The sequence below is a fragment of the Protopterus annectens genome, chromosome 1.part1 (genome assembly GCF_019279795.1).
Source record: "Protopterus annectens isolate FY-2018-M chromosome 1.part1, PAN1.0, whole genome shotgun sequence".
Lineage (NCBI taxonomy): Eukaryota > Metazoa > Chordata > Ceratodontiformes > Protopteridae > Protopterus > Protopterus annectens.
This window is the reverse complement of record NC_056726.1, coordinates 1036768467-1036788308: the sequence shown is the minus strand read 5'-3', so window position 1 is coordinate 1036788308 and position 19842 is coordinate 1036768467. Positions and strand designations below refer to the sequence as shown.

The following is a 19842-nucleotide window of genomic DNA, read 5'->3' as shown; positions in this document are numbered from 1 at the left end:
GTTGCTCCATAGCATTTGAGTTGATGAATTCCAGGAATCTTTGGGCTAGGGTGTTAGGGCTAGAATAGTGGGCCCAGTCTATGTTGGGGTAGTTGAAGTCACCCAATATGATGGTGTTTGGTGTGACATTCATATCCTCCGGTGTTTTCAGGAATGCTTGATGGGATTCCTGGGACTTCACAGCCAGATCCCTGGCTTTCTTCTTTTTGACTTTAAATATTTAAGGGAGCCAACACTTTTTGTGTTAGAGGTAGATATTTGCAGAATGTGTTTTATTCATCACAAGAACTGGTTTCTTACCTGAGTAAGAATATTCTGTACAAGTCTCTGCATATTCTTCCTCTATCCCTACGGGTTTGTAACAGGTGCTTTAAGTTGCTCCTGTTTCCTGAAGATACCATAGTTTTTAATTGGTGATCTTTCAAACTGTTCATTATTGTGCTGGCCAGAATACTTGTGTGCATCCAGTAGTGGACTGGGGCTCCATCCAGGCTTTGTCTCTGCCTTGTGCTCACAGAGTACCTGAATGGGTTTCATGTCCACCATGCTGATTCTGGATTAGGTTAAACCGGTAACTGAATAATAAAAGAATGAGCATCCAGTAGTGGACTGGGGCTCCATCCAGGCTTTGTCTCTGCCTTGTGCTCACAGAGTACCTGAATGGGTTTCATGTCCACCATGCTGATCCTGGATTAGGTTAAACTGGTAACTGAATAATAAAAGAATGAATGTAAGCTTTTGTGAAAATAGTGACAGTGTTATCTACTGTTGCCACTAATAGTATTTAAGTGGTTTGTGCTAGTGCCCCATCCAGGACTTTGTTTCATAGGTGCGTACTAGGCTAATGGCCCTGGAGCCTTTACAAGCCTAGCCCATAGTATTACCACGGCATCGTGCCACCCGACCATAGTTCCCAGTGCCTGTGTCGAGTAGAACCATTGGAGTGATCCCTGAGGTGAATTTTCTATTTCCCATCCACTCATTAAGATTTCTCTTGAAGAGGGCCAGTGAGGTGCTCTGTTTGACATTATGAGAAGTCTATTCCATACCATGGGCAGTCTCAGGATTATGAACCTGTCCCTCCAGTATGTTCTGTTGATTGTGGTAATGAGGTTGAGGTCTCTGTAGCGTGTGGTGCGGAGGTATTGGGATTTCTTTAGATGTAGCATTTCTAACGGAGCTGGGTCAGACATGACTTTGTAAGTCAAGTAGAGATCGCCTCTAAGTAGGCTATATTAAACAGAGAATAATTGGAGATTTTTGAGTGTCTCCATATAGGACAACTGTTTAAGGCCTAGGGTCCTCTTTGTGAGGTACTTGTGTGGTCTCTCCAGTTTTTGCAGGTGTCTAGTGAGGTACATGCCAAATGGGGTATTGTACTCTATGATTGGCCTAATGAGGGAAGAGTAGAAGGGAGACAATGACCTCTTTCTTCCTGGATGCAAAACCCTTAGTAATGAGATGTGCCACATAGAAGGACTTTCTGACCACAATGGTGTTAACCTCTGTTCCCAGATCTCTTAACGCCTTCTGTGTTCAGTGGACTACCATCGATGTTGTAATTCATGGGAACTGGGTTTTTCCTAAAGGGGATGACGACACATTTTTTGGCATTGAGCTTAAGAACATGGTTCTGACAACAGTCGTCGGTCTCAGTGAGGCCTTTCTGTAGGATGTCAACATCACTTGGGGAGTTATAAATAGCTCCCAACTTGCAATCGTCTGGGAACTTTATCAGCCAGAGTCCCTTCGTTTTGGCCTGGACTTCAGAGAAGTAGATACCAAATGAGAGGGCGCAGGACTGAACCCTGTGGGACTCCACTCGTTACAGGTTGGCACTCTGACTTGCAGTCAGCTGCTTACACACTGTGGATTCTATCTGTGAGTCATTTTGCAACCTACCTAGTGATATAGGGGTTGATGCCTAGCTTAGTGAGTTTTTCTATGATTCCAGAGTGGGTAATGGTATCAAAGACCTTGGTCAGATCAAGGTAGGCTGTATGAACCACCTTGCCTTCATCCACAGCTCTGGTGACTGACTCAAAGAAGTCAACCAGGTTGAGCAGGCATGATCTTCCCTTCACAAAACCAAACTGTGTGGGATCTGGAGTTTGGAAATTCCCTATATCCTTGTTTATTAGGTCCATGATGATGCGTTCCATAGATTTGCATATCAGACTCGTCAGGCTAATGGGGTGATAGTTCCCAGGGTCTGTAGTCACTCCTCCTTTGTGGAGATGGATGACTGTAGAAGCACACCATTCAGTAGGAACAAAGCCTGAGGTGAGGCTGTGATTGAACAGGGCACACGGGTGAGGTGCCATTTCACTCTGTAATTCATATAGAACACAGCCAGGGGTATTGGCTGGTCCCCATACAAGCTGTATTCTTGGCCGTGGACAGTGCTGTTTTTTAACCTGTGCAGCAGTAATACTAGGTGCTTGGCAGTTTACTGGTATTGTGATTGGTCCTTTGGTGGGGGAAAGAGGGGCAAAGTTGACACAGAATCTGTCGACCAGTATATTGGCCATATCTGTTGGCTCTGTATAGGAGGTACCATTGTGCAGTAGCTCAGAACAAATTTGGGTATTGCCTTAGAGATTCTTTACATAACTGTAGAAGGCCTTGTGGTTGTCTTTACCATCTGCTGCAATTCTGTTTTCATAGCTAGCTTTAGAGGATTTGATGAGGGATCTCAACTTTTTGTTGAAGTTGATAAGGGAGTTTTTCCAGTCTTGGAACTTCACCTTATTCCACATCAGTTTCCTCCTCCTGTTGTAGAGTTTGTTTATGACAGGGGAACACCAGATTGGCTTCCTTTTTTTGGAGGAGAGCGTCTTGGTTCTATTGGGTATGGCAAGATCCATGCTTTTGTGTACGTGTTTGTACAGTGCATTGGTGTATGATTTGGCAGTCATGCAACTATTCTCCATTTGCATGGGTGCTATGAAGTTAGCTACCTCTGTTTTTAGGAGCCCAAAGTTAGCTTTGGAGAAGTTTTTCATGGTGGTTATCTTTGGGGGGAAGGGGGGGTATGGATTTCCAAGGTGATTAGTTTGTGGTCAGATCTAACCTGGAGGAGTTTGACTATTGGTGTAGAGCAACGGTCGCCCATGTTTGTAATGACCAGGTCAAGGATGTTCTTACTTCTAGTGGTGGTAAGAATGAGCTGGTCTGGGGCATTGGAATTCATGAATTCCAGGAAACGTTGGGCAAGTGTATTGGTACATGAGTAGTTTTCCCAGTTAGTGGAGGATAGAGGAGTAGTTGAAGTCAGCTAGTATGACTGTGTTAGGTTGGACCCTAATATTCTTCAGGATGCTTAGGAATGTGGAATGCGAGTCTTGGGACATGGTTGGGGACGCAGGCCACAACCAGAATTGCTGTCTTACCCAGTGTTAGCTGCACCTGACATTTCTCTGATGCATTATGTTGGGCTACCAGTCTGGAGGTTCACACTGAGATAATCAGAGGAAGGGCTCCGAGCCAACGAATCTGTGATGTATAAAATTAAGTATCCTGTTTTTTTTGCTTATTTTTACGAGTTATTTATAGCACTGCTATTGTCTGCATATACTTTTCTAGCAAGTTTCACTGTGTGTGTGAGGTATTAACTAGAATTTTTCTGCTATTGTTAAGCATCTGGTTGGGTTTGTTTGTTCTGATTTTTTGTTTCCCATCCTCCCTCCCTATTGGTATTCTGTTTTTATACTTGGTGGCTTTGCAGATGTTCTTCATGTTTCACTGTTGCAGTCATTACATTTGGGTTATCTGCTTGCAGGTAGCCCTCAGCCAGCCTGATTATCAAAGTCTTGGGTCCTGCATCTGTTGCTGTCTCTTCTTCCTTGACGTCAGGGGTATAAAACATGCAGCCAACACCATTACATCAGTCTTTCTTGCCGTGCGGTGCCCGAAGCAGAAGCAAGTGCAGGTCAACCGACTCCTGAAATTTTCGTTTTAGAGTTTCAGAACCGAAGTCTTCAACTAAAAGCTAATTACCCCATTGGGGAATCTTTTTCTTGCTCTTAACCGATGTCAGTAAAAGTAAATAATTGCATTACTTGTGGAAAGCAAATACCTCATAAAGATTTTCATTCGTACTGTATTCCTTGCCTAGGCCCTGACCACGACGTACCTAGCTGTCTGTTTTGTGCCTTATTTGAACCACAAACTATCCATCGCCGGTATATTTATGCTTCTAAATATTTTGATGCTTGGTTCAATTATCCTAATATGTCTTCGGTCAGCCAACTGTCTACCGACATTCCGAAAAAACACAAAGATAAAGACAGAGCCAGGCCGCCTAGGTCCAAAGCTGCCAACGACACTTCTCCTAAGCCAGCTGCCAATTCGCCGGTACTCAGTGAGGTGGTTTCGCAGCCTCTGATACCCGCTACCTCTGATTCGCAGGCCTGTACTGAGACCCATTCAGAGTCCGGTATGCCGTGAGACGCTTCAACTGTGGAACCTGCGGATGTCTCTACCTTGGATGGGTCCGGAGCCGCTGTGCAGGCACTGGCTTCTGAGGGTGTATTTAGGCCTACTGATTTGCGTACTAAACTGATGCCATCTTCTTCAAGGCCTAAATCTTGAACCATGCCTGACACCCAGACCGCATGGTCAGGCCTCTATGCCTAAAAAACAGATGAATGGCTGAAGACCTTATTACTTTAATCAGGGGAAGCCAGCCTTCCCCCTCTAAGAGACCTAGGACTGCGTTTGTTTATGATACTTCCGACCAGGATTCTGAATTTTCTGTTTCCTCTGATGGCCAGGATTTATCCTTACCTACCTATGAGGATTCTGATGCTGAGGACTCCATTCCCTCTACACCCCCCCCCCCCCCAGAGGATTTCTCTTTTGGTGAAGCCTTGCATACTCTCAGGGAGCATTTTCGTTGGGAAAGTCAGGATTTCTCTGATTCTAAAAAGAGGCTTAGGGATTTCTTACTCCTGCCCCAGCACAGGCCTTTAGCCATACCTCCTGTACTAGACATTGTTGATGATGCATTTGCAGAATCTAGCTTGCCCCCTGATTCTTTACCTCCTGCTCCCAGGAAACCTGATATATATTACAGGGTCCCTGACTCTCAAGTTCCTTTTCAAAAATCCTACTACGGATGCTGAGACCATTTCACAGGGGCCCAAGGGCATTAAAGCTACTACTGCCAAAAATCCTACCCCCTCTGATAGAGATTCCAGGGCGCTGGATAGATGAGGTAAGAAGGTATATACTTCTGCAACTTTGGCCATTAGGGCCTTAAACCGCCAGATCATGTTAAAGCAAAATTACTGGATGCTCCCCTAAACCAGGACCACCGGTTTGGCAACAAGGCAGAAGAAGTTCTTAAAAAAATGGAAGAAAAAGCTAAATCTATGCAAACTGTTAAAGATTTCTTACAAGTACAACCTCCAAGATTTAGTAGGCATTGGCCTTCCAAGAATTGTGCCTTTCCTGCCTCTTCCAGACCTTCACAGTCCAATCCCAGATCCAGCAGAGCTCCCAGGCTGCAGTCCCAGGGTATGCACAGGACTAAGCAGTGGGGGGGCCTCCACTTCCAAACCTGGGAGTAATAAGACTTTCCCCTATGGTAAACTGTCTCAATGACTTACTTTTAAAAATTTCCAAGTACTTATCAGCTGACTGCCCCTTTGGGGGGAAAGATTGCTCTGCAGGCAAAGAACTGGCAACTCATTACCCAGGACAAATAAATGAGTTTTAAATGTAGTGTCCCAGGGATGCAGATTTTACTTCCACATGTTGCCAACACCAAGCGGGTGGCCAGAGGCCCCAAAACAAGTACTTTCTCTCAAGTATGGGGGCTATTCAGTTGGTGCCAGAAGAGGAAAAGGGACAAGGTTTCTACTTGAGGCTTTTCCTGGTACCCAGAAAAGGCAATTTATGGCATCCTATACTGAACCTGTCTACTGTAAACACCTTTTTGGAGATTCCAAAGTTCAAGATGCTGATTCTTCACCAGTTGCTTCCTATGCTAGGCAAAGATGCCTGGTTGGCAACACTAGATTTAAAAGAAGCATACCTGCACATCCCAATCGGGGAATCTTGCAGAAGATACCTACGCTTCAAAGCAGGCTACACGCACTCACTATCAGTTCTCTGCACTGCCCTTTGGCTTATCTGCTCTGCCCATGGTATTTACAAAGTGCCTAGCTCCAGTTATTGCATTTTGCAGGCAAAGAAATATTCAAATATACCCATACATGGACGATTGTCTAATTCAGGTAGAAAGCCAGGACATAACTTTTGAATCATCTGGCCTTTGTACAAAGGGTTCTAACTTGTCTGGGGTACACCATAAATGAAAAGAAATCACATCTGGTACCCTGTCAACAAATTATATTCCTGGGAGCAAGCTTGAATACAACTTCCCAGATGGTTTTCCTCATGCCAGCGAAACAAAATCATGTGACAACCAACTTCAAACAGGTGGCCAAAAAAAACCTGCTATCTGCAAGACAAATACTGCAAGCCTTGGGTTTCATGGCCTCCTGCATTCTTCTAATTCCATATGCAAGACTGCATATGAGGAAACTACAGTGGTATCTAAAAAGCCTATGATGTCAACATTCTCAGGATCTAGAAGCAATGATTCCTATCATACCTTGCCTATGCCTAGAGTTCCTTTGGTGGGCGGAGGCCTGCCACCAAAACAAGGGACTACCTTTCACACCACCACCTGCCACCCAAACCCTAACAACAGGTGCATCAGACTATGCATGGGGGGATCACCTGGCAGGGAAGTGCATTCAGGGCAAGTGGAACCCAAGTCAAATGCACCTGCATATCGGTCAAAAAGAAATGTTAGCTGTACAGAATGCTCTGACAGCCTTCAAGGACCACATTCTTCCAGGACAACTAATGGTAAAGACGGATAACACCACTGTTATGTGGTACATAAGCAGGGGGTACACATGTTTACCCCCTCTGCAGACTAGCCGTGGCTTTGTGGAACACAGCCTTGAGCTACCAAGTGCACCTACAAGCTTAATTCCTGCCAGTAAAATGAAATACACTGGCAGATGGACTAAGCAGAAACCTCATGGACCCACACGAGTGGAAACTGGAACCAAGAATTTTCAACATTTTGACAAGCAAATGGGGGAGCCCAGTTTGTTTGCTTCTCCCCAGAACTACAATTGGAAAATTTTTGCACAAGGACTCCCCACAAACAAGCCTGGAAAGTGGATGCTCTGTCGTTCAGCTGGAAAAACCTATCAGTCTATGCCTTCCCCCCTCTGCCTCTGCTCTCCATAGTACTACTAAAAATCAAACGGGACAAACCAAGGATGATTTTGATTGCACAAGACTGGCCATGCCAGCACTGGTATCCCCTCCGCAGTGTGTCACAGTTATCCCCATGGCACCTGCCTCAGACTCCTTCTCTGTTGTCTCAGCAGGAGAACCAGATTCTGCACAATGAGCTTCTAACACTGAACCTAGCAGCCTGGCTAATTACTTAATCTCTCCTTTACCATCCCTCAGTAAACCTGTGATGGGTATAATTTTAGAGGCAAGGAGGCCTAGTACTAGAAAATCTTATGCTGAAAAATGGAAAAGATTCTGTGCCTGGAACCAGTCTCAAGGGATGAGCACAGCAGCGCCCAATTTACCTCAGATTTTACAATACGTAACTGAGATGCTTCACAAGGGCCTGTCTTTTTCCTCCATCAAAATTCACGCTTCAGCCATTTCAGCCCATTATAAAACAGAACCTCACATCTTCTGTCATCCACTGCTCAAGCACTTCCTCAGAGGGGCCAACAATTTGAGACCACCCAGGCGAACTGCAACCCCAGCCTGGGACCTTAACTTTGTTTTGGAGAAACTCACTCTACCTCCTTTTGAGCCAGCTGCTACTGCAGACTTAAAATTTCTTTCTTGGAAAACAGCTTTCCTTTTAGCAATCACTTCAGCAAGAAGGGTATCTGAATTACAGGCCCTTATGGCAGTGGAGCCTTTCATCATCTTTCATGCAGACAGGGTGTCCCATCAGAACCAGTCCATCCTTCATGCCCAAGATGGTATCCAGTGTGGCTTTTAATCAGTCTATTAATTTGCCAACCTTCTTTCCCAGTCCACAGAACAAAGGAGAACGGATACTGCATTCCTTGGATGTGCAAAGGAAATCTGAACAACTGCTGGTAGCATTTCCTGCAGAGGCAGAGGGGAAGGCTATTTCAAAGCAAACTATTTCTAAATGGGTAGGCCATTGCATTCATTTCTACTATAAGCACCATGGAAAACCTATCCCACAGGGGATCAGACCTCACTCCACCAGGGCTGCATCTACCTCTGCAGCTTTTCTCAGAGGTGTCCCTACCAGGGACATCCTGGAAGCTGCTACCTGGAGTTCTGTACATACTTTCGCCAAACATTGTCATCTGCCAATTTTCTCTAAATCCAGAGCTGGCTTTGCCACTGCAGTCTTACAGGGCCTTATGCTATCAAATTCCTCCTCGCAACCATACCTTTGGGTATCTACCCAAATGGTAATGACTGCAACAGTGAAACACGAAGAACATAGTACAGTTGTGTACACTTACCATAAATGTAGATGTTCGAGTGTATTCACTATTGCAGTCCTGGTTACCCACCCTCCAGCCCCCTTACTTCTTTTGGCTATACCTCTGCTTTGCTTTACTGTGCTTAAAAGCTTTTTGGTGTATTTGCTTTTGTGTTGGAGGTATATCATTGTATTTCCATATTTAATTGCTTCCTATTAGGGGGCACCTGATATCTGGGGCAAGAAAAACTGATGTAATGGCATCAGCTGCATGTTTTATACCCCTGACGTCACGAAAGAAGAGACAGCAACTGATGCAGGACTCAAGTCTTTGATAATCAGGCCGGCTGAGGGCTACCTGCAAGCAGATAACCCAAATGTAATAACTGCAACAGTGAATACACTCGAACATCTACATTTATGGTAAGTGTACACAACTGTACTTTGCCCGTCCCTACTGTAAATTTGATCTGAGACGCTCCTCTCAATCTAGTGTCATTATCTCATTCTACCTAATCCAGGGAGAACATTTGAGAAGGCCAACCCAGTTAGTTTCTGCTCCTACTTTCCCCTTTCCACTTTACAAAAAAAAAAAAAAATTTTCTAAGCTTTTCCCTTTCCTGTAAGTTGTCTAGTCCAGATACAGATTTGCTGTATCCAGGACTGCTTGCAAACTTCTGAGCCCCCAAGACTTTCTGTGTTGGAGGGAAGCCTTCTAGCTTAATTTTGTTTATTAGAACTAGCCAGTTTACTAGTTTCAGCACTCAAATCTCTTTATTTGAGCTCGGCACTTGTTCAGAACTCACTGTAAGCACTAAATAAGCTACAAATGACTACAGCACTCAACGTTCCTCACTTGTCTAGAGGAAAACAGTTTTTAGTACTTAATAAAGAAACACCTATCCAGGCATGTCTAAGGGTCAGCTCCCAGTGTTTTCTACTGTCTACCTGATGAATCTGGGCATCTTGGGGCAATGCAGCAATTGCCTCATGTACACAGACAACCATCTCCTCCTACCACCCAACACTACAACCTGTGAAAGATGCGCTTATATAGCCAAACTGGAAGCAAAGCCCTCCACCCAAGACTGGACTAGACAGTCAAGAGGAGAAGGTAAACACTTGCACCACGTCACACTCGTCACATAGTCCCTCAAAACCTACACCACCAAAACACACACACAGAAACACAAAACACACACCTACATTCGTGGAGGCTCTCATTAAAATCTACAAAGCAACAGGGACCTCCAAAGCAGAAACGCAAGCAACCTCCACCCCCAACACATCCCAAATGACACACAGCCCACAAACTCAGTGTGCCACTCAACCACAGCCCATAAGGCATAACATCATACCCAACACTCTAGTCATAGGTGACTCTATAGTCAGGCACACTGATGTTCCACTCACCAGGCTAAGCAAGGAGAAAGTTACTGTCAGCTGCCAGGATCCGCCACATAACACACGCACTCAGGTCACTCCACAACAAGTACAAATATGACTCTCATTGTCCATGTTGGTATGAATGACCTGAGACATACCTCCCTGGACTACATGAAAAGATACATGAAGGAGCTCTCCGATCTTGTAGCCCAGGCAGGTATGACCTTAGCCCTGAGTAGCATCCTGCCATCACCCAGAATGATACCACAGTACAAGGACAAAATGATTGACTTCAACAATAGGCTAAGCTTCTGGTGTCATTCTAAGGGGATCCTGTATCTGTCTGCCTGGGATGACATGATCAACAAACCACGATGCTTTGATAGAGACTGTCTGCACCTGTCGCCCTTGGGATTCTTGAGACTGGCTAAGGCTATTGCCGCCCCTATAGTGCCTTTTTTAGGCAAGGTTCAAATGACAAATCCACCACAGTAACAGGTATAAGCAAGCAAAATCTGAGGGTAATGCTACTTAATCCTAGAAGTGTAAACCTTAAAATGCACTCACTCGAGGCACTCCATAAATGGAGAACATCGAAATCTGTGCAGTGACAGAGACCTGCATTACCATGCTGTAATTCATACCACACCTTTCGGCCACCTAACCTGGACCAAAACACTAAAGGCAGAGGCGTGTCCATATTCATTAAGGATATCCACACCTCCAGCCTAGTTGCTCAGCATAATGCATCTGAGATTATCCAAGTGCAACTAACTATGGGCAAGACCGCAATCCAAATTGTAGCTTGCTACAGATCCCCCACCATACCCCAGGATTCCCACTCCTCATTTCTTGATACACTGGAAAATATTCGGGTACAACCTAACACCCTAATAATGGGCGATTTAAACTACCCCACCATTAACTGGGAAAACTACTCGTGTACCAAGTCTTGTGCTCAACGTTTTCTGGAATTCATAAATTCCAACACCTTGGATCAACTTATTCACACCCCCACCAGGGGCAGCAATAACCTAGACCTGGTCATTACCAACATGGGCAACCGGTGTTCCACACCAGAGGTCAATTCCTCATTGGTCAGATCCGACCACAAGCTAATCAACCTAGACATCCACATCCCACCCCCACCCCCCATTAGGGGAAACCACCATAAAAAATTTCTCCAAAGCCAATTTCACGCTTTTTAAAACAAAAGTGGCAAACTTCACGACATCCATGCTGACGGACAATAGAAGTGCGACTGCTGAATCCTATACAAATGCACTTTATAAGCACTTACACGAGTGCATGGATCGTGCAATCCCTAACGGAACCAAGATGCTATCCTCCAAAAAAGGAAGCCAATCTGGTGGTCCCCTGCCATAAACAAACTCTACATTAGAAGAAAGAGACTGTTGCAAAGAAAAAGTAAAATCCCATGATTGGAGGAACTCTGTGGTCAGCCTCAGTAAGAAGCTGAGATCCCTCATAAAAGCCTCCAAAGCTAGTTACGAAAATAAAATCGCCTCTGATTCTAAAGACAAAGCATTCTATAGCTATGTCAAGAATCTCAATGGCAATACTCAGATCTGCTCTGAGTAATAGCACAATGGCACTAAATGTACAGAACCAACTGACATTGCCAACATCCTGGCAGATAGGTTCATTGCTAACTTTACCCCTCTCTCACCCCTAAACAGCCCATCTCTATACCGGAAGAATGCAAAGTTCCTGTAATCACGGCTGCACAGGAAAAAAAAAACACTCTCCAAAGCCAAGGACACAGCATCCATGGGACCTGACAACACCCCAGGCTGCGTTCTACATGAACTACAGAACAAACTGGCACCCCACCGAAATACCATGTTCAGTCATAGCCTCACCTCAGGCTTTGTGCCCACTGAATTGTGCACAGCAACGGTTATCCCACTCCACAAAGAGGGGAGCCACCACGGACCCCGGGAACTACCGCCCCATTAGCCTGACGAGCCTGGTCTGCAGGGCTATGGAACGTATCATCATGGAACTTCTAAACAATGACATTGGAAATCTCCAAACTCTGGACCTTACCTAGTTCAGGTTTGTAAAAGGCAGATCATGTCTCCTAAATCTGATGGACTTCTTTGAAGTGGTCACCAAAGCCGTAGATGAGGGTAAGGTGGTCCACACAGCCTATCTAGATCTCGCCAAGGCTTTCAATACCATCCCCCACTCTGGAAATATAGATAAACTCACTAAACTAGGTATAAATCCCACAAGATGGGTTGCCAACTGGCTCACTGACAGAACCCACACTGTGAAAGTAGCAGACTCTAAATCCAACTTCAGACCAGTGACAAGTGGAGTACCACAAGGTTCAGTCCTAGGTCCTCTCCTGTTAGCCTGTACTTCAGAGAAGTAGATACCAAACACAGAAGGTCGTTGGCTAACAAAGTTCGCAGATGACTGCAAACTAGGAGCCATAATCAAAACTCCTAACGATGTGGACATCCTACAAAAGGGCCTCACTGAGACAGATGCCTGGTGTCAAAGTCATGGCCTCAAGCTCAATGCCAAAAAGTGCATTGTTATCCCTTTTGGTAAAAACTTTGTACCCATGAACTACCACATAGGCGGTAGTCTACTTAACACCGAAAGTGTGAGACCTTGGGACACAGGTGGACAGTAGTCTCTCCTTTGATAATCACTTCACCACAGTAGTCAGGAAATCCTTCTACGTGGCACACCTCATCACAAAAGGTTTCTCATCCAGGAAAAAAAGAGGTCATTTTTCCCCTCTACTCATCATTCATTAGACCATTATAGAGTACAATGTACCTCACAAGACTTCTGCAACAACTGGAAAGGCTGCAGAAATACCTCACAAAGAGGATTACCGGCCTCAAATAGATGCCCTACGCAGACAGTCTCAAAAAACTCCAGCTTTACTCTGTCGCATATCACCTACTCAGAGGCGATCTCTGCCTAACATACAAAGCTATGTCAGACCCAGAGCTGCTTGGACATGCTCCACTTTTAAAAACTCAATCCCTTTGAGCTACACGCTCTAGGGACGTAAACCTTGTCACCACAATAATCAGAACATGTTGGAGGGATAGATTCCTGTCCCAGAGACTTCTCATACCCTGGAACAAACTACCTATCTATGACAAACAAAGCTCCTCATTAGCACTCTTCAGGAAAAATCTTGATGATTGGATGGGAGATAGGAAATTCACCTCGGGGATCACTTCTGTGGCTCTGCTTGACAGGGGCACAGGAAAATAATTTTCTTGGGTGGGAAAAGCCAGGGTACCATTTGGATAGGCCTATATAAGCCCTAGGGCCAATAGCCTAGTACCTACCTATAAACCTATGAAGCTAGAGGGATAGGAGCAGCCGAAGAAGATGGGAAGGAATCTAAGCTAACTAGATAGTCTGAAAGGTGATCATTAGAGTTCATCGCAAACAAATGCAAAGTACTGCTTTTGGGACCCAGTAACCTTGGTGTGGGAAGTAACAGCTGGGAAGATGGAACTGATACTAAATGAGTAGAAAAACAGTATCTTGGGGTACTGATCAAGCCTAGAGCAGACCACTAGGTGCAGTCTGTGGTGGGTGTGGTACGAGCAAACCAAATACTAAGCTGTACATGCGAGGACAGTCTCCAGAGTGCTACACGTATGTCCACTGAACTGTGCTCTTGACATTGTGCATTTCTAAAGGCTGTAGAAGGAGAGCGACACCACCAAGTTCCTGTGAAGCATTTAAATGAAAACCACCCTAAAGGTTTGTAGGGTGGAGAGAATTGTATATGAACATTATAGTACAGATGGTGAGAAATGAAGGACTTCTGTCGAACAGAAGCTATGGTCAGAAAAGTGTAACACAGGAAAATATAGGACCCATTGTTTTTCAGGCTTTGTGAAATATTTATTGAAAAAGGTGGTTACGGGCCTTCATTTGCAGTTTTATAATAGGTTATGTAGAGGTTGAGTTCTTGAAAGCATTCAACAGGGCTTGGCACCGGTAGAGGAAAAGGATAAAGCGTGGGGCATAGAAGCACAAGATGAAGAATATTAAACAAAAGATTTATTGTGTTTACATGAAAAGAGAGCATCAACATTGCTGGTACTGATCCAAAATTAACCACTGTGGTTCGAAGAAAAGGGAACACAAGATAAACTTATAATAAATTATTATAGGGTTTAAAAGTATATATATATAGGCCAGGTGTGGAAAAAATTAGCAGAACAGAATGCAGGAACAATAAGCACTGAGTATTTGGAGCAAACAAATGGAAGGTCATTAAAATCTTCAATGTGTTCATAGGCAAGTACTAGTTTCCTTGGCAAGCCATGTTAAGCCTAGCTAATTTTATTTCTAAAGGTAAGAATCAAACCCTGTACTTTGTGTAAACGCCTTAACCATTAAGCTGTCTTCTGTTAATATAAGGGAAGGGTATTTTATAGCCCTAGACATTTCTACCAATATGAATGGAGTATAAACACAGTCAAGAGTAAGTGTCTGAGGAAATGTGTGTGTGTGCGCGTGTGTGTGTGGTGGGAAGGAGGAGTTAAAAGCAAAAAGATCAGGCATTAGGTGTTATCAGTAAACATTTTTGGCTGATGGGGAGTAGTATTGGTATAATTAAGGCAGTAATGCAAGCAAATTTCCAGTGAACATTGACCTCCATGTTTTTAACAAATTAATCTGACAGCAGTTACTTATGTTTCTATTCTGTAACCCAAATGAGGCCATATAAAGATACATTAGTAGCTGCACATAAACTGGTCACAAGAAGGCTAAGAGAAGAGAGACAGGTGATGTAAAAGAGACAGAACGTTCTCATGCAATGCATGTAATCAGCATATGTTTGACTGAATAGAAAAGTAATGACTGAATGGAAGTTTGACAGAAGCAGCAATTAAGGGGTTTATGGGAAATGTGACATGATATGTTGACATGAGTTGGGGATACTAAGACATAAATAAAAAGTTTTATTTAAAAAGAAGACAAGCCTGTGAAAAGTGTGACTAGAATGCCATCCATACACAATTGAAATTAGAAAGCTTTGTGGTGTAGAAATTTGAGCTTTTGGAGACAGCTTTGTTGATGTGCAGAACAAAACCAGAAACAGTAAAGCAAGCTTCATATTTATGCATGGGGTACTCCAAATGAAAGTATAGAAAAGGGTAGGTGCATAAGGTTTGGAAAGTTGTGACCCCAAAAATGGATGCAGTGTTTAACAAGTATTTGAACTGAAGTAGATTAGTTTTAACCAAAGTAGTGAGAGAGAAGGATTCATGTACATGCACAATAATCCAGCATTGAAAACATTTCCTGGTTTAAAATTCGATTGATATTTCCTCTTCCTAGTGCACTGATAATCTGAAGACAGAAAAAAAACAGATATACTATGGCATAGATAATAAATGCTGCTGTGGATCACGGGCAGTGTAATTGTAAGAAATTAGGCGGAAGGAATCCTATGATCCCAATAACTAACATGTTTATACCCTTTTGTGGAATCTTGAACATTTTTCACCCATCATTAAAAAAGGGTAATTGAAAGAATAAATTAAAGTTTTAGTGCAGTATTTTAATGCACATAAATAAATCTCTAATGTAGCTATACTTGGCAGCTCTCCTGTTCACATCTTGCTGTAGACCATCTGCAAAAATCATTGGCATTTTACCATGAAGGGGAGAGACTGCATTGCATGTACAACTTTAACAGTTAAGACTTGACGTAAAATTATTAGGTTCCTATATTTTAACATTGCGTGTTCTATTTATTTTATTTTTGCAGGTCAATCATTTGTGCATGGGATAAAATTTTCAGATCAGTTTCCCTGTTCAGAAGCAGTACCGTTTTATTCTTATACATTTGAATATACGTATAAAAACGCCCCTGTTGTTGACTGGGATATTGAAGATGCAGATACCGTGTGCAGACAGAGGAGATGTGGATCGGCCACTGTAGCACTAACACATCGTGAATATGGACGTAAATCTGCCTGGATATCATTCCAGTGTACTGGACACGAATTCTCCTTATCTGACTGTCCTGTTTCGGTAGTTGAATCAAATGGAAGTCAGTACTGGAATTATGCAACTGTGACATGTTCAGGTGCGTGTTTTTACTGAAAGCATCAATTTATGCAACATGCTAATGTAAAGTCGTAGTTATCCTATTTGAAATACCTGTTTTATGCATTATATATTTGTTTCCACATACATTTGTTAACAATACAGCAGGCTGATGCATGTAGACACTTCTCAGAAGCGCACCTGGCAAGAAGTACATAGAGGAGAAAACCAGCCTAAAGCATTAAGGCATTAGAAGTTATGAGGAAATCCTTGTATCAACAAAAAAATGGAAAACTGCATGTTATAAAGAATTTAAGGTATAACATTTTAGGTATATTATCGTGATATTAATGAAAAGATTCATGACTTGATGTAATATTTAAATATTTTACCCAGTTTAGCTTTGAAAGCCTTAGTAGAGGGGACCAGTTAATTCATGAACTGGATCGCATGGTAAGACTTGTTGAAGGTCTGATTTTACAACATTAAAATGTTAAACCATACACTGGGTGATTATATCGAAGCCGTTACAGAAGCCTTCTAACACTTGAGTCATGCCTTGAAAGGTGGTGTACGTTAAATGACTAACGAGGGAGGACTGTTACATTATACAGAGGGATATACAGTACATGTTAAAGGGCTGATGTAATACAAGAGTGGTCAGTTACAGTAGTCACCTGGAGATGATCTATAATATATGCCAAGAAGCTGGTGTTGTAGGAGAGGGACAGTTATACACTGGATGATGGTATATGTTAACAGGCTAACCTTACAGAAGCAACATTCAAAACAGTTACACTGAGAGATGGCATATAAGGAAGGACTAATGCAATGGCAGGTGATATGTGATGATTGCCTGTTGTAACAAAAGGGCAGACGTGTTAAGGGGTTAATGTAACAGAAAGGGGTCAGTGAAATCCTGCAGTAGGTGATCATGCACATTAAGGGGCTAGCGTAATGGGGGAGGGAAGCAGTTAAATCAGTCTTTGGTAGGGTTGCCACCTTTTCAAATGGCCAAAGTGGGACATTTTCGGAACACACATCAGATTTTACAGGCCGACACATACCCACGGTCAGTACAAAGGATAGAACTTTACTTTTTTGCCTAAATAAAAGCTTATTCTTGTAGCAGTTTAGTTGCTTATTCTGTTTCTTGTAACATTTAGGTATTTTAGATACAGAAATAATTATTTTATGCAACTATCCCATAACATATGGGACATAATTATGTCCTACAATCTCAGGACATTTGCCATTTTTAATATTTATTGTCAGGACACAACTGCCCAAAGAGGGACTGCCCCTCGCAAAGTGGGACAGGTGGTAACCCTAGTCTTTAGAAAGTATAATATTTATGGGGTTGATGTAACAGAAGAGAGTACAGTTAAATCACACACTAGGGAGATGTAGTATGGTAAAGGAATGATTTTCCAAGAGGACAGTGCAGTTAAATCCTACACTGGGAAAGATGGTACATGCAAAGGGGTCTGATATTACAGACGAACTTTCAAGGAAACTAAATTGTGTACTAGGATGTGCAGGTTAAGGAGATGATGCAGTAGAAGGGGAGAGTTAAATCATTCATTGTGAATTGTATTTTGTGGGAATGATGCAACAGAAAAGTGTGTTGCTAAATTCTATGCTGGGAGGAGGTGCATGCCAAGGGCTGATGTTACAGGGGAAAGGAGCCGTCAGATCTTCCACTGGGAGGCTGTGTGTGGACGCACTTATTTATTTAGATTAGTTTAGTTACCGGTGTAGTACACTGGTCACTTTAGACCATTTGCAGGCACAGCCCAGGTGAAGACTTTCACAAAAAAGGGAAAAAAGTACAAATTCATAAACAGAGTAATCACAGAAGGTAGATAATTCCATAGATAATTGATAAAATATATAAATAATAGAGTAGAAAATCAAATGTGAATTAATTTTAGTAGTAAATTTGAGAGAAAGCAGAGGACCAAAGTAGAAGTGATGCAGGTGAGTGGAGGTGTTATGTTGTGCATCCGGTGGAAAAGCACATGCAGTCAAATTTTGGGTTTTTTTAAGTTGAGATCTGAACATGGGAAAAGAGGAGATTTGTTTAAGCTGAAAGGGAGGAATTATTGTTGACTCCCTTCTGATAAGGCCTTTAACATTAGTCTTTCTTCCTCACCAAAATCCTCCTTATCTACTCATCTCCCCAAATCCCTCTGACCTAAGATCCAAAATCCAGGCAGTTTTAGTGTCCAAACATTTCACTTCACTACACTAGTAAGGCCTTCACTTTCATTGCCTGTACTACCTGGAACAAAATTCCCCAAAGGACTCATTGCCTTCCAGAATATTCAATATTTAGTTAACCAGAGCTGCTGCTGTTCACCAAGCAAACTGGCATTTTGTCCTGACCATGTCCCTAGTCCATCCACATACAAGATTTGTACTGCAGACAGCTAACCGCCACAGTGGGACTTATAAAAATGATGTGATAGTGTTCAATCTCGCCGTTTGTTCTTACACATGGGTTCGGAGCCGATCCTCGGCTCCGTGCCGGCCGACTGCAAGCTCTGCATCGAGAAGAAGCTCGAGGACATCTAATACCCACAATCCCCCTCTGCCTTTACCTCAGATCTAGTTTGCCGCTGCTGCATACGCATCGCTGGAGGCTAGCTCGAGGCTTTACAGATAAGATTTTTATCTATTCTGTTAAATTCAAAGAGGTTTTTTCTTTCAATCTAGTTATTTAAGTATAGAGTACGGTGTGTGAGTGGATTAGGATTCTCGGTACCTTAAGAGAGCTTAACTTAGTTAACTTTCGGGTATAGAGTTTTTTTCGGGGCCTACACCCCTACTTCGACTTTAACTAGAAACTTGTGGTAGTCTTGCTCTTAAGCAATTGTTAAACGGACTTTCATTTACTGGATTTAACACTTTCAATTACCGGATTTGACACTGTTACTGGACTGGACTGTTTATTTTATTTGTCAGTATGTCTGAAAAAATAAAATCTGGCTTTAAACATTGTCAGTGTGGCCAAAAGATGTCGGTCACAGACAACCACAGTTCCTGTGTCTACTGTCTTGGCCCTCTCCACTTACAAGAGGACTGCTCTATTTGTCACTCTTTTAGTGGGAGGGTCATGACAGATAGGCGCAGGAAACTGATGGATAGAGGATTATTGAAACCCTCTTTCCAGGAGGCTCTGGATGCTTCAGACCAGGCATCCAAGTCTTCGAAGGGGTCGAAGGCGTCGGAGCCAAAGTCATCGGCTCCGAGCTCTTCAGATCCAGTTAGATCACCGGTTCCACAGACTTCGGGGCCGAGTGTTCAACTTTTGGCAGTTTCCGAGCCTCGAGTCTTGGAACCGGTGATGGAGCTCCCTCCACCGACTCTGCTGAGGTCGGCTCCGTCTTCGATCCCTTCGACTCGTTCTTCTAGGCCCCTCTCCGACACCGATGTGGACCGTGTGGTGCAGAAATTGATGGAGAATACGGCTTTATCCAAGCTCATCTCGGTCTCCTCTCAGTTGGTGTCGAGACTTGAAGGCCTTCCAATATCTCCATCTGTTCCTCCTCCGAGACCTGTCCAGTCTTCGGAGCCGGAAGAGGCTGAACTGATGATTGTGGAGCCCTCGGTGCCAGAACCGTCTTTTTCTCGGTCGGCACCGTTCACCTCGACTCCATCCGATCCGGTACTGGAGTCTCAGAGCCGAAGATCCGTCCTTGGTTCCGGGACCGAGAGTCGGACCGATGTTTCGGTTCCGACGCTCCCTCTCGGGGCCTCGGCACGGATCGACTCGGTTCCATCCTCGGGGTCGGTGCCTTCGGCTCCTGTTTCGGGGATTCTTCCCATTTCTTCGGAACCGGGAGATACCTCGACTC

At 43.5% G+C, this 19842-nt stretch overlaps 1 protein-coding gene across 1 annotated transcript in view; it reads left to right on the top strand.

Moving 5' to 3' along the window:
- LOC122808805 (deleted in malignant brain tumors 1 protein-like) overlaps nucleotides 1-19842 on the top strand; it is a 568450-nt gene that overhangs the window by 538863 nt on the left and 9745 nt on the right. Inside the window, exon 10 of the mRNA XM_044079867.1 lies at nucleotides 15702-16022. Within this exon, the coding sequence (XP_043935802.1) occupies nucleotides 15702-16022 (321 nt within the window). The remainder of the gene's footprint in view (nucleotides 1-15701; nucleotides 16023-19842) is intronic.